General features: G+C 41.7%; 1 protein-coding gene across 1 annotated transcript; it reads left to right on the top strand.

Moving 5' to 3' along the window:
- The first annotated feature begins 1,375 nt into the window (after positions 1-1,375).
- Positions 1,376-19,902, top strand: si:dkey-121b10.7 (heparan sulfate glucosamine 3-O-sulfotransferase 6). The gene is made up of 2 exons (XM_063892545.1): positions 1,376-2,173; positions 18,278-19,902. The coding sequence occupies exons 1-2, from the start codon at positions 1,659-1,661 to the stop codon at positions 18,894-18,896; spliced, it is 1,134 nt and encodes a 377-aa protein (XP_063748615.1). The 5' UTR covers positions 1,376-1,658; the 3' UTR covers positions 18,897-19,902.
- Positions 19,903-20,186: the final 284 nt, after the last annotated feature.

The raw sequence follows: 20,186 nt of genomic DNA, 5'->3' as shown, positions 1-20,186 counted from the left end.
GGTTATCTTTGGTCTGTCTATGGTACACTTGGTAGCTCTGTTGATTTAGCTGTCTGTGTGTTTTCCTGCTCCAGAGAGAGGCTTCATATATGCCGCTTTCCCACCAACCCGGAGTCGATAAAGATCCGTATCTTTCTGGCTTGTGTAACTCAAAATGGGGGGAATCTACAGATTTCGACTCAACATTTTTAATTAATTTCTTATTCGGACACACCCATAACTCTTTAAACTTTAAGAAACCCTAAAGTTTGCATAGATACCAAATACGGCACGATTAAATGTGTAAACAATGATTGATGCAACATTGCAGCCGTAAAATATGACATCTTGTGGCTCATTTGATATTTCATTCAAGCTTTCCTATAGGCCTACTGTGTTGCTGTACCTTTAAGGCCACTTGACGGGGTATTTTATAAGAAATATTGGGGATGATATGGGTTTATTGTCAACTAAAAAGGCACAGGCAGGGTTTTTAATGGCACCTCCAGTACACTAACGTCACGAGGAGGGAGGTGTCTGGTCATTTTATCTGCCTGTGTCATTGCATTTCTGAAAATTCAATATGTGTCCTTAGGCTTTGTTGGCAAAAACTCAGGAACAAATGGGTGGATTTCAAGGATGAACAATGGATTTTGTTCCATCAGCACATGTTTCATATGACGGCTAAATGTGTTTTTTAAACTGTTGTGAATCTTTTGCTTTGGTTTACTGGAGGTGGTCTGGATTACTGCATGTTTATAACCACAGTAAACTGGTCTCACACACACACACACACACACACACACACACACACACACTAGAGCTGATGACACCTGTCTGTCCCTGTTGGGCAGCAGTGTAAAGGTTAAATGTGTGTGTTAAAGCTGTCTCCGAGGGGCTGTGTGGTCAGGAGGACTAACAGACAGCAGGTGGCCACTATAGCCACATCTACAGAGAACAATTTGGGCTGAAAAACAACCTGGAGCAGCGAGAGGCTGTGGATGTGGTACATGTACTCAAGTACTATATTTGAGTACACATTGGAGGAATTTTCAGAGCATTTTCACATTTCCTCGACTACGTTTTGTAGTAAATACTTTATAACTTTTTGCTATATTTTACTATAGGTTAATATCCCAGCTGTATTTACAGTCACTGTGCTTTTGTTTTTTTTGATGGTACTGCTTATGTAGATACGATTTTGAATGCAGAACTTTATTTGTGAGTATTTTTACACTGTAGTACTTCAGGTAAGCTATTGAAATAAGTCTTCCACCTGTGAGATATGAGTCAGTTTGAAGAGGTTGCTAATTAGAATGAGGATGGAAGGGGCGTGTGCTTGGCAAACAGGGCGTGGATTTTACGCACTCACAGGAGGGGGGTGTTGAGGGTTTTCCTGCACAGCAGCTGCCAAGGAGCGCACAGGAGGCACAAATGCGCTCAGAGACACTTTCAGCTGAGGCTCACCGGGACTTTGCTCAAGTTATTGAAAAAAATCTACAAGTTCTCTGCCGATGACGAACTGATGATGAGAGAAGAAGTCAAAGTTCGAGAGATAAGTGGAGGAATATGTGGAGGTTTTTTACGCGCTGTCGTTTTGACAGTGGCACCAACGCGTTGATTTCTTTATTAAAAACGCGTCCTTTAAAAGAGTGACTTTTAAAGTATGACGTCCTTTGATGTGGCATGTTTCCTGCGTTGTGTCCTCATGCCCAGGATTGCGACTCATGGGATGTAGTAAATGGAGAGCCGCGCTCAACTTCGGACACCTGAGGGTGCAGTCCAAGCTGTCCGTTTTCTTTACCATGATCATCATCTTCACTTACCTCTTTTACTGCCTCAATGGATACTGTGACTCCTTACCCAGGCCAGTATATGACCAACAGAATAATTATCAGAATAAAATCACTTTAAACGATGGAGCGTCCCAGCAGGAGAAAATTACGCACAACGCGTCTCAGGTTTTCCGCGAACAGATGTCGGACTTGTCAAACAGCGAGGCCTCCTCTGATAATATCTCTATAGCTAATAGTTTCGGAACAAAAAAGTTCCCCCAGGCCATCATCATCGGGGTGAAGAAAGGTGGCACCCGCGCCCTGCTGGAGTTCCTGCGGATTCATCCGGACGTGAGAGCCGTGGGATCCGAGCCGCACTTCTTCGACCGGTTCTACGATAAGGGACTGGACTGGTACAGGTGAGCAGGTCTCTAACTGAATGACACAACATTTAATTACATTTTATGGTAAAATAATGAGGTTTATTTGGTGTTTTCAAACGGGGAAATGACCGGAATAAAAAGGGACTGTAAGGACCAAAGGTCAGGACAGAAGTCATTAAAGCCTGATTAGAATCTGGAGCTGTTTTAGTGTCACTTTCACAAGAACAAAAGGTCTGGTAATTTTAAGTTTAAGTCACAGAATTGATTTGTATTTCATTAGAACATGTGAAAACGTAGAACTTGTTCATCTATGTTTTGAGCAGCTTCCTTGAAGGGTTAAAAGGATAAAAAGAGGTTTTGATTCAATATAAACTCATTAAGAACTGCAGTAAATCCTGCGATATAGGAAGCAAAAAAGGCCCTGTTTTTCTCCAGATTCTTCCGATGCATAAAACATTTGCTGTGTATTGCATAATGTGCCTTATATGTCTTGTTGTAGTTGCACATTAAGTGTTCTGAGTATCTGGGCTGTCTAAAGAAGTATTTATTATTCTAACACTCATGATTTGCCGAGATTTTTTACTTTTTACCGCCAGTTTTTTCATGCTTTGTAACTACGTTTGGACAACAGTATTAAATAAATGCTTTACGTGGCATCTGAATGTGCTTTCATCAGATTATCATCATGACTTTTCTCTTATTGGGGTTTTCCTGCTGCATGCAAGCTCAACATGTCTGATGCATGGGGGATTTTACAGTTACGTCTAATTTAAAAAAATACTTTTTTGAGGCAAAAAACCCCAGGATGAAACATCACGAAACAACATTTTGAGTCATTTTTGGTCATACAATTTTCCCCAGAAACCAGGATAAAGTCCCCACGTGTCTTTTCTTTATCTTAACATCACCTCAAATTTATACAGTTTACTATCCATGTGCTGCCGTCTGATAATCAGCATGTATTTCCTCACATTAGCGACTGAGCATGATGTAACGCCAACAGAGCAGTTTCAAAAACACTTTGCACTTATTAGTCGATGTGTGGCTTGTTTTTTTGTACTCGTCTCCTCATGCGTGCTGTGATCAGTCCCTCGCCTCTCTTCATTAATATCCCTCAGCACCAATAAGAGGCTCTGCAGATAGCTCCCGAGGATGGCAGCGTATTCAGTCCCCTGCCAATAAATTGCTGTTTATTGAGCTGACACGCTGTCTCCCTAAGTGTCCCTGGTGGTCCCCTGAGGGCTGGAGGAGGATGGGTTGTTTTTGATGGAGGCAGTGTGGATGACCCCCCCCCCTCAATCAGGTGTTAGCTTGAGGATCAGCCGAGATGGGGCTTCTGAAGATTGACAGCAATATTTGTCTCGTCCAGAATAGCCTTTATTTGAATTTTTCCCATATCATCTTCGGGATACCGCATGCAGAGAGACTATAATTTGGCTTTTGAAGATTGACAGCGACTTCTATCTTGTCAAAAAAATCCTGTATTTTAATTTAGTAAATGAAATCCATCCATATGATTTCCATCTAGGGATATCAGCAGGCAGAAATGATTGTTTGCATAAATAAAAAGGCTGTCAAATCTTTTTTCTATGAAGTGTTTTCTAAGAACCTGTATATTTTGGGTGCCTGATATCTGATAGCCTAGAGATGAGAGGAAAAGAGACTGAGACAGGGACGGGGTGGGGATGTGTGGAGTAAATGACGGTTTGATAAAGAGACAAGTAGAAGGGAGTGGAGGAACATGGAGGTGTGGCGGAGAAATGTGGCGTGAGAGAAGACGGAGAGACGCAGGCAGAGATCAATACAGCCGGGTAATGATCGGTGCGCTGTGGAACAGCACTAAGTGACACCAGACATCAAAGTGTGTGTGTGTGGGTGTGTGTGTTGTTTTGCATAACTCAGTAGCTGTTTCAGAAGAAGAGGACAGGGTTTTCCTGCTGCATGCAAACGATTCCAACATGTCTGATGCATCAGGTATGATACACTTATGAGTGTTGAGTTTCATGTTGACTTTACAAATAAACTCAAACAGACATGCAGGTTTTGTAAGTAAAACAACAGTTTGAAATCTGTGTTCAGGCAAGAAATGCAGGAAGAAGCATTGATGGAAAAATATAACATTCTAGCTGTTTCTGTCAACAAACTTGTGAAAAAATGCCCCTTATCGTTTCCCAGAATCCCAGATAAAGTCTCAGCATTTCTTTTCTTTAACCCAACTTTAGCCACTAATCGAAATATATCCAGAATCCCATTGGATGCACATTGGGGAGTTCAGCGTGCCGTAGGTTAAACTGGCAGAAAACCAGCGTGGTGGATGGAACAATTGTTCGCTTTTCCATTCTCGACATCGGAAATTAGAACCTTCCCTTTGCACAATGTCGTATCAAAGCTCATTGGTGTCGAAATTGATTCTTTAAATGTGACAAAATATACGCTCTTGGATTAAAAATGATGGTGAGTTTTGTATTTTTCCTAACAAAATCTAAAACATTTTCCAGAAAAAAGTCTAATCTATAATACTATGCAATGTTTTACTAACGCAAGTAACAAGGCAAGTTTATTTATATAGCTCCTTTCAGCACATGGCAATTCAAAGTGCTTTACAAAATAAACTAAAATAAATTGAGAAATAAATGCAGCAGAAACACATTCTAAAAAAAGCATTTAAAAACAGGCATTAAAAAGCAAAGAGCATGAGATAAACACAACAGGTATCAAATACAAGAATAGAAACCATGCTGCACGACAGATGAACAGCTCAATCAAAAGCAGTGGTACAAAGATCAGCCTGGATTTAAAAATGGTACGAGTTGTAGCCGACCTGCAGGAATCTGGGAGTTTATCCCAGATAGTGTTGGGTATAAACGCTGCTTCTCCATGTTTAGTTTACTCAAGAATACTTGGTTATCTGAGAGGGTCAGGGTTAAAGGTGAGAAGACCTTGCACTGCTTCTGTTGAAGGTAAACTGACCTTATACTTCTTACTCTCTTTTTTTCCAAACTCAGACATGACGCGATCACCTTTCTGTGTTCCCTTCCTCTCCTTTTATCTTAATGAAAAGTGTTGCCGCTCCGTCCTAATCCACTGACAGCTCGTTTCAACACCGTGTGAATTGGACCGGTGTAATGACAGGTCAGGCATTAACATGGACAGCTCCGAGACATGCGGAGTGGCTGAGAGGGATTAAGCCCCCCGGTTGCAGTTAAACAAGGCCTTATGAAGCATTAGTCAACACCCCCGCCCCTTGCCATCCCCTCACCTCGTAACACTGGGCCATGATGAACGCTCCAGTGTTCCTACACCTCCATCTTTACTGCTGTAGGGGGAGCTTACTGTACCCAGGGGCTGTGTAGCTCGCTGGCTTACAGACAAGCAAAAAGAGTTACTGGGACTTTATTTTTATACGAGACAGATGTAAATGTTCAAAGCAACTAATCTATCGTCCAGGAGGCACTTCACGGGGAAAAACGTATTTGAACAAAAAGAAATTGTGATGTAATGAACGGCCATTTCAGCAAGGGCTGTAAAACGACACATGTTCACGTTCAGGTGCCAAAGACCTCTAGCTGCGTATTGATTGTGACCCTAGTGGTCCGTCGAGTCGGATCAGCGGCTCTACAAACGTCGTCATGAGCAGCATCGTTATTTTTTACCGTTTCTTTCGGACCGTCAACTTTTAAAATTCCTTGTAACCATGACAAGCGCCATTCCCTATCCTTAGCCACATGTTTATTACTGTAGCCGTGACTCCAAAAGTCCCGTAACCCTTATCAAAGTACCAATTATAACCCACGATGTTTCCCTGAGGCTGGAGTTATACTGGAGTTTAAGTGAATGACGCTACCTTGGGTTTTCCTGCGCACTTTTTAACCATTGGTTGCATTGGTCATCATATTAACGTGAGGCAATTGCTAATAACAAAATATAGGATTCCAGGTTTTTTATAACAGTCACTGTTCTGGAAAGCACAGAGAAACTATATCGTCCAAAATCGAGTCAGAAAAGCGCCCTGTGTGCTAGGGCAGTATAAAACGAGGTTAGCTTGCTTGCTAACTAGCAAAGAAAGTCTAACCCATCAGAGCTGCTCATTGGCGCTTGAAGAGAAAATGGCCTAAGATTCTCAAGAGCAAAACATCACAAATTACCCATCATGCCTCGCTGTCGAGAGCATGCGCAGTGGAGTTTCCCCCTCAAACCCCGCCCCCGATATCCCGCTCTCGGCTCAGTAGAATGAATGGAGAGGGAAAATTAATTCAGCTTTTGGCGCATTTTACACCTTTAAGGACCTTATGTTTTTACTGGGTAGTTTATTTGCTTTAAAATAAATTATCCACCGATTTACAGACATCGCTTTCCAATGTAAGTCAATGGGAAAAGTATTTCTGGGCCGGGTGACGTCACGGAGTGATACGAAAGTTGTAGTACCTCCGTTTGGCCGCTACGAATATTTTCCTCATCGTCCGGAGCACTTCCTGGGGGCTTGGTAACAGCTAGCTAAAAAAAAACGGACAGACACTTTCTATAAGTAATGGATAAGATCTTTATTTTCTTGCCTTTCTTTATTCTCCCACCAAACACTTACCACATTGCAATATGGCCTTTGAATGATCAGTGTCCTTTCTTCCTCCCCTTTCTGCTTTATATTCCCTGTACTGGTTCCAGATATCCTATGCAGTTGTATAAATATTATGCATTTAGTGGAAATTACATAAGTACCCCGTGATTCACATATATAAATTTGAAACAGAACCGTCATATGTGAAGCCAACAAAATCATCTGAAACTGGGCTGCAAAGTATCACTTAAACCTTTTATTCTCTGACAGAGCTCTTCATTTTAAAAATCAGTGTCTCTGAGGCTCGTCTTTAGATCGTAACCAAGTAAAACACATGGACATCCTTAAAGGAAGCATTTGGCAAATTGTATTCGAAAAAATGCTCACATGTGGAAAAGCCTAGGCTCTGCTGTCCACTGGAAACCGTTCTGTGGTTTCGTGGTAGAGAACGAGGGTTTAGACAGCCGTGGTGTGCAAAGTGTGTGTGAGGTTGGATTCATTCACACTGCTTTACCTGAAAACCCATCCCGTGTTATCCTCGGCATCGCTCCACCTTTTCTTGACGCTATAAATATCCAGCAGATATAAATGTCATTTCTCGATATCGATCACCTCCAATAGGTCCCTCCTATTGATCTCTCTCTCTCTCTCTCTCTCTCTGGCTTTATCACGCTGTTGCAGCAGAAATGAATTAACTTCTGAATATTCAATCTTGTTGACAAGGAGCTGTTACTGCTGACATTTATACCCCACAGTCCTGGGTGTTGCTGCGGTGGATTTATCGGCTTGTTCGGGTCACTCAAACTGTGAAATGTAAAGCCAGCAGACGTGTCCTCGGTCACGTTAGAGAGGCTCTCCGAAGAGCCGATGTGTTTTCTCTCCGTCTCTAAATCTCTGTCCCTATCGACTCATTTATTCGTCTCATAGTCCCCTCTCTATGTTTGATAATCCAGATACTGGAGTTACCCCTCAAAGTGTAGACTGAACATTAGTCGGCTAAGTCTTAGTCGAGCAATCTTTCATTAGTCAGGAGAAAATAAGGAGGGATAAAACCCCTCTAACTTCACAGAAATAACCTTAATGACCAGGCACAGTTCCCATATGGTTAGGAAATCCAAAGTGTGGGATTATTTTGAGCGTGTAAAGGACACTAGGTGACATGCAAACTCTGCAGGCAAAACTGTCCTTCATATGCACGCCACTTCTTGTCTTAAAAGAATAATCATAATATATCATAAACATGCAACGACTAGTCGACTAATCGCCTGCATGACGACTACTGGTTGACTAGAAACATTTGAGCGAGGGCAGCCATACCAGTTACATACACAGGTTTATTTCCTGTCCGATTTTCCACCAATCACAAGGCGAATCTCCGGTTGAATTCCTCTCTGCTTGCATTCTTGGAAGCTGCATGCGGCAAAGGGTGCAGACTGACAAAGGGTTTTTCTTAAGAATATGGAAAGATAGAACATGTATAGATCTAGTTGGAAGAAAGAAGCCTTTGTGCACGAGACAGGGTTGAATGCTTTGCGAGTATTTGAGGAATATATGCATGAAAATGAGCAACACTATCCGGCACGTCTGTCCAAGCTAATAAACATAACATGACACCCCCATGTAGAGGGATTTATGGCAGAATTAATATGTAAATGCAGCTGGAAAGAGTATAAGGATATAATCAAACGTGACTTGATAAATTGAGGTAAGACAGGTATGGATTTTTTTACTCGTTGATAAAAAAAAAAGGTCTGATCCAACTCAGTCATCAATAATTTGACAGCTCGTCATTGGTCGACCTTTGGACTCCCAGCATGCCGTGTCTCGTCCAATCAGAAATAATGGATCAGATGCACGGTGAGAGGACAGACGAGGGAACACGTGAACCTCGCTGCTCTTCAATCACGGTTAGAGAGCGCAGAAACAGACAGCTTGTGTCATTTATCAGAGTGACTGATCTTTCTTTTCAATTGTCTGGGTTTTAATTCCTGACTGAGTGTGCGTTTAAAGTAAAGCACTCTTAAGTCTGGGCAATATATTGATATTATAATGCTATGAGGCCAGGTATTGTGGTTAGAAGGCTGGCTTAAAAGGCAGTTTTTCTGTAAAATAATGACCTTTTCTGAATGTCCTCGACTGTTTTACCTGATCTGTGTACCCGCTTCACATCACTTTTGATGATTTATGAACAATTTCCTTATTTAAATATCTTGTAAAAGCACCAAAAGTCAATCCTTTAGCACCTTTGCAATATCAGTATTGGGTTTTTAGTCATGTTGTATGTAGATTTTTTCCCATATTGCCTTACCCTACTACAAAAATCCTGAAGTCTCGATGTCTTCCTCATCTACCTTCTCTTGTCGACCGCATTAGCTTTGATTTCCTCTCAATCTTCTCTTTTTAGTCGGTTTTCTCTTTGCTTTGCATCATCAGCCTTTCGTTTTAGGTTAGCGTGTGTACAGCAAATGAAAAGAAGATGAGAAAGACATTTAAAAATATTGCTTTGTTGTAAAACAAGGGGAAGCTAAGGAGGAAAATGGAAGAACATTGATGACACAACATATTGGGTAAGCTCTGCGAGGGATGGATTTGGATTTGTCCTGTATGGTCAACTATCAAATATTTGATCAGATCATATAATAGGGTCCCTGACTAAACAACACAAAAGTAGGCTTCATAGATGAAATATTCACATCTTTCTTCTAAACAATACTCATATTTACATGAAGGGAGCTCTTGGTCACTTTAATTGTACGTATCATTCATTCAGTGGTCAGCAGTTTAGGAATTCCTTCTTAATGCAATTCCCTCGATGTAAGAAGGCCCTTATTTAGATAGTGACACAAGGAAGGATTTTACAAAATGCTAACCTGATTTGCCATTTTAGCTTGCAATGAATCACTTGCATTGAAACAACATATCAATAAATAGTTTCAGCTCTGCACAATTTATGAGTTATGGGTTTCAAGACATTGTAATTCTGTGGCTTTTTATCCCACTGTATAGTCAAGAAAGAAGGTCAATGCAATATCAACTCACTCTTTCCCAATTCACATCAATTACTAGATCAATTTGACTAGATTAGACAATCATTGACCCCCTCTACAGCACTGAATAACTGAAGAAAGTCAAAAACCTGCACCAAAGGTACATATAATGTGCACCTTATGGACCTATTTTGAACTTGCATTTGCAAACAGACATGTGTATGTATTTAAATGTGCATCATTATTTATATTTTTATAAATGTAGCCAGCTTTACTTTATTCATTTGTTAATATTTACACCTTTACTTTACTTATTTTGTATTCCGTTTTGTCCTTGTATGAACAGTTATCTGTGCTTTCCTGCATTTCAATCTTATTGTCGTTGCTCCTCTCACACCAGAATTGTGTTTATGTTTTTTTTTGTTGCCCATATTTTAATATTCTTGATATTAAGAGAGACACACACTGACACTTACATCCACACATGCTGTTTGGTTTGATGGGAATAAAACGGAAAGGTCTCAAACCCTGTTAACCATCACTGCTCTGTCTGGAGAGGCGGGTAATTATTGACCGTGTGTGTGTTTATGTGTGTGTGTGGCAGTGGACCCTCACTGGTGTCCATCTCTGTTTAATGTCTGACTGCCTGGGTGGGTGTGGGGTCGTGAGAACCTGCAGCCACCCAGAGAAACACACCTTTCTTTGTGTGCGCTATAAAACCTTCCTAGAAAACACCCGTCTGTTGGGTTTACCCGACCTGAACTGCCTAATTGTCGCTGATGTCTGCGCTGGCTTTCGGGAGGAAATGAGATTAATTAGGCCTGAAACCCTGGCACAGAGAGCAGGGAGCTGCATTTGAGGACAAGCTTAACAAAAACAAAAAAATCAAACAAGTCGCTGGTAGTGGGAGGAAATCTGGAAACCGACACGAGTTCATGTTGCTTCCAAACTGCGTCCTGTGTGTTTGATGTGTGTGTGAACGTAGCCAAGTCCTCTCTGATGAGCCTGATAGATGGCACTAACGGCGCAGCGCTGACTGGAGCTATTCCAGTTGTAAAAGCTGAGCAGCTGCCAGGAGTGATTTCCTTTTTTTTCTGACGAAGACGCTGCTAACAATGAGCGGAGAAGCCACAAGGAGTGTCAGAAAGAAACTGTTTGGAAGTGGGTTTTTAGCATCAGGCAGAATCGAGTGTTCTATTGGTCGGGAGTTGGGTTGTGGCCAGATGTGCAAACGTGCATTTAGAGTCGTGTGTGTGTGTGTGTGTGTGTGTGTGTCAATCAGAATAGCAGTTTAATAGTGAAAACTTGGTCATTTATTGTCACCTTAACAGATTAAGATGAAAGGTTAATGTGTGTCCATGTTGACTCGCGTTTAATCTTTAACTGTACTGGCTGAACTGAAGACCAAACTCCATCGTATTAATGTAAAGCAGACGAGTGACTGAACATCAGTGTCAGTGTATATTACAAAATGTTCCTTCAGAGAGAAATAACAATATATTACATTAAATAATTTGTATATTAATTATGAAATCCAATATCTTTGCAACATTTCCCAGTATTTCCACTTCTTTACATTCATATTATTTAGTTTTTCAATCATTTATGGTTGCCTTTGTATCTATAAACTGTATAAAAAACACTTTTCATACATATTTGAATATAGATATGTGCTCGAAGGCTGCAACCATACATTCTTTTGGTGTTATTTCCTGATCGGTGCGTTAAATGAATAAATGCCCATTACAAGTTCCCTGAACCTTTCCAGAAAATGTGTCTTGTTTTACTGAACCAGCAGTGACAACCCCAAAGATAGTTCAATAGTGTAATAGAAAAGGAACCAGAACATTTTGCGCAATTATTTTATTAAATCAAAAATAATTCCCTTCGATTTTCTGTCAATCAACAGATCTTTAAGGAGCTGATTTTATGGCAAGTCGAATATTTAGTTTATTTCCAAAATGTCTTTCTAAGAATTTTGTGTAACCCAATTATGTAACTGTGGCGAGGACATCATGACACCACCGGTGCACGATCTACTCGATCTGTCCATCCTGTGTTCAGAGGATCAGATGGAGGCAGGGAGGGGCCCCGGGGCCCCCGGCAGCTCGGAGATAAAGCCACACAAGTAGGCAACTGTAGGCCCGACAGGAACACAACTGCAGATTTTCCCATTCGATAAGTCAATAGGGGTGGGAGCAATCATTGCACAGACACACACACACACACACACACACACACACACACACACACACACACACACACACATATAGACACATACAGTAGACTCATGCATTCTAACACACATGACCGTCATTACAGGTTGTTATGCTATCAGAAAGATAAGATCACTGCATCCCGTCTTCCTGTTCTTCAACTTCTCTACTTGTTTCCTTACCACGGTCACTTTTAAGAACTTAGGATAACTTGTCACTTAATCATAACTTATATTTGGTTAAGTAATAAGCTTATTGGTTTTCTTGCCAAGAGTTACAGAGGCAATGTCTTCCTGGTGAATCTGAACACACAGCTAACTTAGCTCAGCATCTGCTGGCAATGGGAATGACTTTAAACCAGCTAATTTGAGCAAGTCATTTTATATTTAAAGAAAGCTCCATATGTTTGTTTATTCTGATAGAAAAGTGGTATAAGTTTCACTAATTACTGTAATACTTTTTATTGTCTCTGTGGCAGAAGGAAGTCCTTTATGCTAAGCTAAGCTAATCTGCGGCTGGCTCCAGCTACGCACATATTTCACATACAGATACGAGACTTGTACACTCCTTTTCTTCACCTTTTTAGTCTCATTATTGTCAAAAGAAAGGAAATTAGCAAGGACATTTCAAAGAGTGTTAGTAGCTTTGCTGAAAGTCACACAGAAAAACAAACACACACACACACACACACACACACACACACACACACACACACACACACACACATTAGGGCCGGTTGCTCAGAGGAAACTCTGACTGACCACTTCTCACTCCCCGCTCTCAGGACGTGTGATGTCTCTATTAACCGTTGCGCCTCTATTTTCCCCTCAGCTAGACACATTCTTCGGCTCTTTCCTACCGACCTACCCGTGTGATGCAAACCTCCTCCGTAAAAATCCACCTCACCACCACGGTGCGTCAGCCAGACGGTAACCTTGGGAGTGTGTCATCGGCCCGCCACACACACACTCTGGGGGAAGATAGAGTAACATGAGGTGTGGGCGATAAGGGTTTATGCAATGCAGACTTCATGCAAAGGGCTGATAGAGGATATTATGAACAGGGTTTCTGCAGGGTTTGAAAATTAATGAAAAGCATTCAAAATAGTTCCATAAAAAACAAAAACATCTGGTGCTTATCTTATTGATAAATGATAGAACTAGAATTATTATTATTATTATTATTATTATTATATTAGGTTAATACATTATTGAAGGAGTTATTGTTGTGTCGGGTTGAAAGATTTAGAAAAATTGAACTATAAGCGCTAATCTTTTGTGGAAAAATATCAGTGATTTTTACTTTTCTGTTATTCAAAAAGAAGGTTTCTAATTGCAATTTACAATGTCTTTAAAAGATCTTACAAACACTCGCATTTAATGTTGTTAGCACTGCAGAAACATGACTATTTATTCCTGAAGCTATATAAGTACAGACCGTTTCTACCTGACTTTTCCATACAAGGAAAAGCCTGTAAATCTGCATTTCAACAACCCTGCAATGAAAGCCAGATGAAATGACTTATCATTAATTACTCTTCCCTTAAAATCTCCTTTTGGCCTGAAACAATAAGGAGCATGTCCAAGAAAGAAGTTTTCTCTATTTTTACTTAACGATGAATTGGCTTTCATTTAGCAAAAGTAATTTTGGCGAGAAACATCTTCCAACTAATGCAGTGGCCCCCTTCCAACAGACACAGAGAGAAGTAGAACTTTACTTCCCCTTTTATTGAGTTGCTTGCAATCCCTGCTGACTTCTAATCAGCCCACAGGAGCTGCTCGGCCCTGTATTTGCCGTCAGTAATGACAAACCTCTCCCTCCATGCTGCAGCTTTCACAGATCTCTGAACACACACACACACACACACACACACACACACACACACGTTCATATGGCCCTCTGTAGTGGTTCAGGATGTGTTTCAAAAATCCTTCACACGTGTCAGATGTATTCATAACAATCTCACCCTGAAGGATACAGCAGAGGCCAAGTGGAGGCTTTGAAGTTGTCAGAAGCAGTCGGGGAAAAGTGGAATAAATAGAGGAAGTGAATGGAAGGAAAAGAGGGGGGGGGGTGCAGCATCGCATGTAGAGAGAGAAATCTGCACGTGATGACATGTTGCGTTACAGGATCCCTGGTGGTCTCGCCCCTCTGAATCACAACCATCTGCGGCTGACCTTCAGGGTGGAAGAGTCCATTTCCATGCGTTGCTGGCTGGCACGGATTAAGAGGGTCCGGGGGTCTGGTCGGCGGCCCAGCAGAGCCCATACGGTTCATCGTGCTTTCGGAGCCCCGGCACCGGAGGGAAACTTCCTAACCCAGAAACACTTCCCTCATCTGCACCACACACACACACACACACACACACACACACACACACACACACACACACACACACACACACACACACACACACACACACACACACACACACACACACACACACACACACACACACACACACACACACACACACACTGAGGGCTTTATTGCTCCCAGATGTGGATTCATCCTGTGGAAGGCATGTTCAGATGGTTGGTTGGTGTGTGTGTGTGTGTGTGTGATGGGTGGTGTACAAACAGGAATGAAAATAGCCGCTGCTTCAGAATAAAAAAGCGATAATAGCCACCGTGTTTACAGTCCCTGCAGGTGCCTTTTTTTTTACTCACACACACACTCACATTTGTGAAGCACTTTGGAGTAGGGAACCCTTTCATGCCCTGCAAAGTCATAGAGAAATTACTAAAGAAAAAAGGGTTTTCAGTCGGCAAAAGATTTAGATTTAGGTTAAATGCATTTGTTTTATGCACTTTATCATTTTACCACCAAATTATTTTGCATTTACAACATGTAACACATACAAATACACATTTTGCACTCTACCTTCAGGGGAAACTCAGTGCTCCATTTTTAGGCATTTGTCTCCAGCCCGGAGAATGCCTGACGATTGATCACCCTGACAGCTGGAATCAGAGGCATAGGAACTCCCAGCATTGACCAAAACAGTGTATTTCATTAAAGGAAGAGAGGAAAATCCATGCTTAGTTCAGAGTCTTTGCAAATACAGGTGCCAGCTCACACTTCTAGGTCATGAGTGATGATCGACAGGGTTATTTTTGTATCTGTCTATACATTGTTTTCGCTCATGATTTGGATTTAGTGCCTGCATCGTTTTGTCAGTCAGTTCATTTAAGTCCATTTTACAATTACAGATATTGGTAGGCAAAGCAACTAAATATACCTTTAGCTGAGGCTAGCTATAGCTTTGACTTTATATAGCTGTCAGAGGGTAGTCTACCAAGCCAGTGTGGTTTGGCTTTGCATGTTATAGTGCAAATTCTGCTTAGTGTTTTCATGGAAAAGCTACATTTCTTTGGCATAATAAATTTTATGTAGTAAATCTGTCAATACATTTTGGTATTACCTCAAGTTTGCCCAAATATGTAGTTATCTCAACATGGGTTGTTGGGCAGAAATAGAAAAAGTTATTCAAACAATCTGTCTTCAACATAAACTAGACTCGCCCTACTCCTGGTCGCTTGTTACGCAGGTCAGTATACACAGCTCACTCCCCATACTCTAGTCATAAACAGTAGCCTATTAGCCTGCCGTGCTTTAAAACAGGCCCTAATAAAGCTCGGGCCACCTACAAAGAGCACAGCTAAAACGTGAGCGCCTGGACACTTTTGTATGCACTGATAAACGCACATCTGCACACTTTCAAAGCCGACTGCATTCCTGCTCCAGATGCTAACGCTAAAGATGTGATAAAAACCAACAGGTTGCTACTTTTCTGTAAAGACTCTTTGGAAACCAAACAGAGGCTAGTATCAGATAAGAAAACCAAACGAGAAGTAAAATAAGACGTTTCTTAGAAGCAAATCCAGGTTAGTGAGAGGATTACGTCGCTGCTAACTTTCTTCTGTGCTCTAAGAAGCCCTTTTACCTTTAATTCTTCCCCACATTTTTTTCCTCCAACCTCCATCGCTGTGTAGCCTCCTCCAGGGCTGTTCTGTTGTTGTCAAGCTGTGCTGTGATCACAGGCCAGTGGTTCAAAATGTAAACATGATGTCAAAGGGAGCCACACTCCGCCTTGAAGGGAACACCGTGGCTTCAATTGGACTGATTGGATGGAATCAAAACATCCATTTAGTGCCATCGGCGCGCTCGCAAAACACCAAACATTGCAAACACACGGGCACCTCGGTTGCTTAAGATGTAGTCGTGGACGTGGGATGCACTGCCTGCAACCACAGGAGAAGAAATGTTGAAGGTATCCTGCATATCTGGGCGAAGTTAGCTTTTCTTTGCATTCATGTGGGAAAAAAACGATGCTCAATTTACAGTAGGAGGCAATTATTCTGACACAGTAACCAAATAAGAGGGTTTTTTCTGCACCTCCCGTGTAATTCTGAGAGAAATTCATCATAAAATAAGCCTCCACTGACTGCTATATTGAAGGAGCGCTTGCAGGCTGCAATGCTCCCTGTTTTTCTGTACTGTAAACACTAAATTGCTCAGGCATGTGAGTGTGGGACATGTAGGAAGCACAGGCAGGTAAAATAGTGGACCAAATAAAAGTGCAATTGCTGCAAAAAAAAACCTCCCAGATTAACGACGGGAGGATACGAGCATCCAAATGTCCCCTCAGAGCCAGAGTTGCTTAACTGCTCTTGGATTGAAATGGGAAATTTATCTTTTTAGATTCATAAAAGCTTCCTTGCCACTCACGTCATGTGGTGAGCAGAAATAACACACAGCCTCAGGAACTTGGCTTCAGAGCAGTAGGTTGTATCTTAAATGTTCTGACCTAAAACGCTCATTGTAGTACATCCCGATGTTGAGACTTCCCATAGAAACCGTATTGTTTTTCCATGCATTCTGGTGTTTTTGTTTAGCCCTGTTACACATCTTGAGGGTTTCTTATGAATACCATCAGTTGTGTATTTGGTGTTACCCTCTGAGCTTCATGCCAGGGACACGCTGGACTTGGAGCTGACTGTGTGTGTTGGATCAAAGCGAAAAGAGAGGAATGGAATCGGCTCCATCACCACAAAACAGAGCTCAGAGCCCCATAAGCCCTTCACTTACGGACCAACCACGAAGACTACGACCCAACCGTCACCACATGCATGCTAAAGAAAGAGGGGGGAAGTATGGAAATTAGCTGAGGGATATTTCACAGTTGCAGCACTGGTATTCCTCAATGCTTAGATTTCTATAACACAAAGAGCCTGAGATCCGAATCTTTTTTAACCCAACAGAAGTTTGAAACTGAGGTTATTATACTCCATTTTAGCGCTACAGTAGCATTTGACAAATAGGGCTTTCCTTTCCCTCCCGTTTCCCTTGTTCTATATACAATCTGCTCTGGCACGTTACTGTATAAAGACTCTAAGGCTTTGGTCAGGGTTTGTTGTATTTTTTCAGGCACTACTACGTCCGCTCAGCCTCTGAGTCATCTAAGTAGGGGTAAAGATCAAGAGGAAGAGGGCAGTGCAGTCTATTAAGAGTCAGAGTGTGCTGAGAATACCTCAACCGCTGATGATAATAACAAACAAAGGGCCAAAAGCAATAACCAGGATTGCAAACACATCAGTCAATACTCCACTGACCTGTTTGTCTCTTTTTTTTGCAGGCATTTAGCAAATGAGTACAAAAGTGTCTCTCATTTTTCAAGTATCGACTACTTAGCTTACTTTCTAAAGGTGGAGCTGACTCCATAGCTTTATCTGCAGTCATTGTGACTCACATTAAGCTATCTGTTTGCTATATACAGTATACCCAAACAAGGCATGTCGCTTGGTACCATAATGTCTCTGTTTTGAAGATGTGATTGGTATCGAGAATTTTGAGAGTTTTAAAGCTACAGGTTTAAAATAATGTAGCTACCTTTAATTACTTTCTCTGTACCCGTGGTGTGGCTGTGTTTTTCAGTCCTGCAGGACAGCTTTAAAGAGCGAGAGCTGGGGGGAGACTCCAGCCTGTTTTAAGAGGAAGCAGCGGATGAGAGGAAATTACTTTCCTGAGGTTAATATAGCCTTGTGGTTTTCCTAGCAGCCGTTCACAGACTCACTCGTAGTCGGCGCTGACATGGTCTCTCCATCAATGCCAGCAGCTAATGTGAAGTTTATCTCCCTCTAATCTCAGATTCAGCCCACTATTTACAAAGCAAAATCAAAAAGCCTTCAAGGCAAGTTAGGCATCTTTAAAGGAATGCTTTGGGAATTTTTAGAAAATCGAGGAAATGTATTAAATTATTTTACCGTTTGGATGTATTTTTGTACACTTGAATAAACAGTGTGTTGGATAGATGGATAAATCTGCAGAATGTAAAGTACAGTTTTATTAATGGCAGTCTTTCTTTTTCTCTGTCGTGCAGAAACCTGATGCCTCGAACTCTGGAGGGCCAGATCACCATGGAGAAGACCCCCAGTTACTTCATCACCAAAGAAGCCCCTCGCCGTGTGTTCTCCATGAGCCGCCACACAAAGCTCATCGTGGTGGTGCGTGACCCCGTGACCCGGGCTGTTTCTGATTACACCCAGACTCTGACCAAATCTCCCGGGCTCCCGTCCTTTCAGAACCTGGCCTTTCGCAACGCCACCACAGGCCTCATCGACACAACTTGGAGTGCCGTGCGCATCGGCATCTACGCAAAGCACCTGGAGTACTGGCTGCGCTTCTTCCCGCTCTCACGCCTTCTTTTTGTCAGTGGCGAACGCCTCGTGACGGACCCAGCGGGCGAGATGGGCCGGGTCCAGGACTTCCTGGGGCTCAAACGGGTGGTGACGGACAAGCACTTCTACTTCAACCAGACCAAAGGTTTCCCGTGCCTAAAGAAGCCCGAGGGGAGCAGCAGGCCTCGCTGCCTGGGGAAGTCGAAGGGCCGGCCCCATCCCCAGATCCCCTCTGAGGTCCTGCATAGGCTCAGAGATTTCTACAGACCCTTCAATCTCAAGTTTTACCAAATGACCGGCCACAATTTTGGCTGGGACTGAACGTCCGCTCTCCAAAGCTGTTAGAAACTGTTAGTAGCGTTCTTGTTCAGCCAACCCAAAAAGCCACACAGGGATATCTTGAAGACTATGTGTTACCAAAGCTTTTACTGTGCAAAATATGCCTTTTATTTTTGAAAGTATAACAAATGATTTTCCTCTCAAGATTAACAACTGCAATGCTAATAAAGTTTGTGAGGGCTTCAATCCCTTAAACCACTACAGCAAAGCTTTTGGGAAGCAGTGGCTGCTGACCCAAATTGACAAGCACAAGCCAGATGGAAATCATATTTGCACTTGGCACTCCGAGAAGCAGGAGTTTGATAAGCTCTTAATGCTCTCCAAAAAACTTAACAGCCTCAATGTTGAAAACAACTCCGGAAATGTGCCAACAACAGATGTGCCTAAAATATATAAATGGCAAAAGAGTAACGAGCCTTAACGGCCTGGCAAAGCTACGATGAACAAAATGACATATTGGAGCATCCAGAGAGCCATTGGTGCTCTGCTAAAAAAAACTACAAACATAGACAGTAAGAAAAAATGGTTTTGAACGATGCACAATCAAATAAAAAAGGTATTCAGAATTATTGAATCATGTCGGCATTGTTCAGTTCACCTCCGTCATATTTTTAGATTGATGCAGTTTTAGGGAGTTATTTTCTTTCAATGCAAACTCTTTTTCTGAGCTGTCCTTGATTTAAATTGAAGGCTACAGTATGGTGGGTACAGTACCAGAAATATAAAATGCAATCCAATATGTGCTGTAAATTTGCTGATATTTATGTTGCCATTTCACTGCTTGTATAAAATGTTCTCTGCAGACGAAACCAGCATCTGTGATTGTTTTCTACTTCATTTATCCAACACTCACCTCCACAAACAGAACATGCAACTGTATATTTCTAAAGTAATTTATAAGATGACAAACTATTGTTCTGATGTTTTCTCTGAGACTTTTGTATTTGAAATTCTGCTGGAAGTTCTGACTAAAACTTTTATTCTTAAACATGTGTTTTGGGGATCATTTTGCACTGCATTTCTGAGAAGCGCTCTGTCCATCCGCTTTTTATTTAATCCAAACAAAATAATGTTGCTGCTGCCGGGAATCTGAAATACATCTGCTGAGCAGATGACTCTCTACCACACAAAGGGTCATTAAGAGGAAAATGCAAATAATCACTGTTGTGTGATGCAGACCTTTATTTACATGAACACGAACAAATGCTGTAGTTTAGCCTTTGTTAATTAAAAGGAAAGTCCTAAAATAACGACTAAATCATTTTTGAAATT

Source organism: Eleginops maclovinus, chromosome 10, assembly GCF_036324505.1.
Source record: "Eleginops maclovinus isolate JMC-PN-2008 ecotype Puerto Natales chromosome 10, JC_Emac_rtc_rv5, whole genome shotgun sequence".
NCBI classification, from domain to species: Eukaryota; Metazoa; Chordata; class Actinopteri; order Perciformes; family Eleginopidae; genus Eleginops; species Eleginops maclovinus.
This window is presented reverse-complemented; position numbering and strand designations above follow the sequence as displayed.

Coding starts and splice junctions, on each gene's coding strand:
- si:dkey-121b10.7 (XM_063892545.1), top strand. CDS start 1,659: ATGTGGCATGTTTCCTGCGTTGTGTCCTCATGCCCAGGATTGCGACTC. Junction 2,174..18,277: donor AAGGGACTGGACTGGTACAG/GTGAGCAGGTCT, acceptor TCTGTCGTGCAG/AAACCTGATGCCTCGAACTC.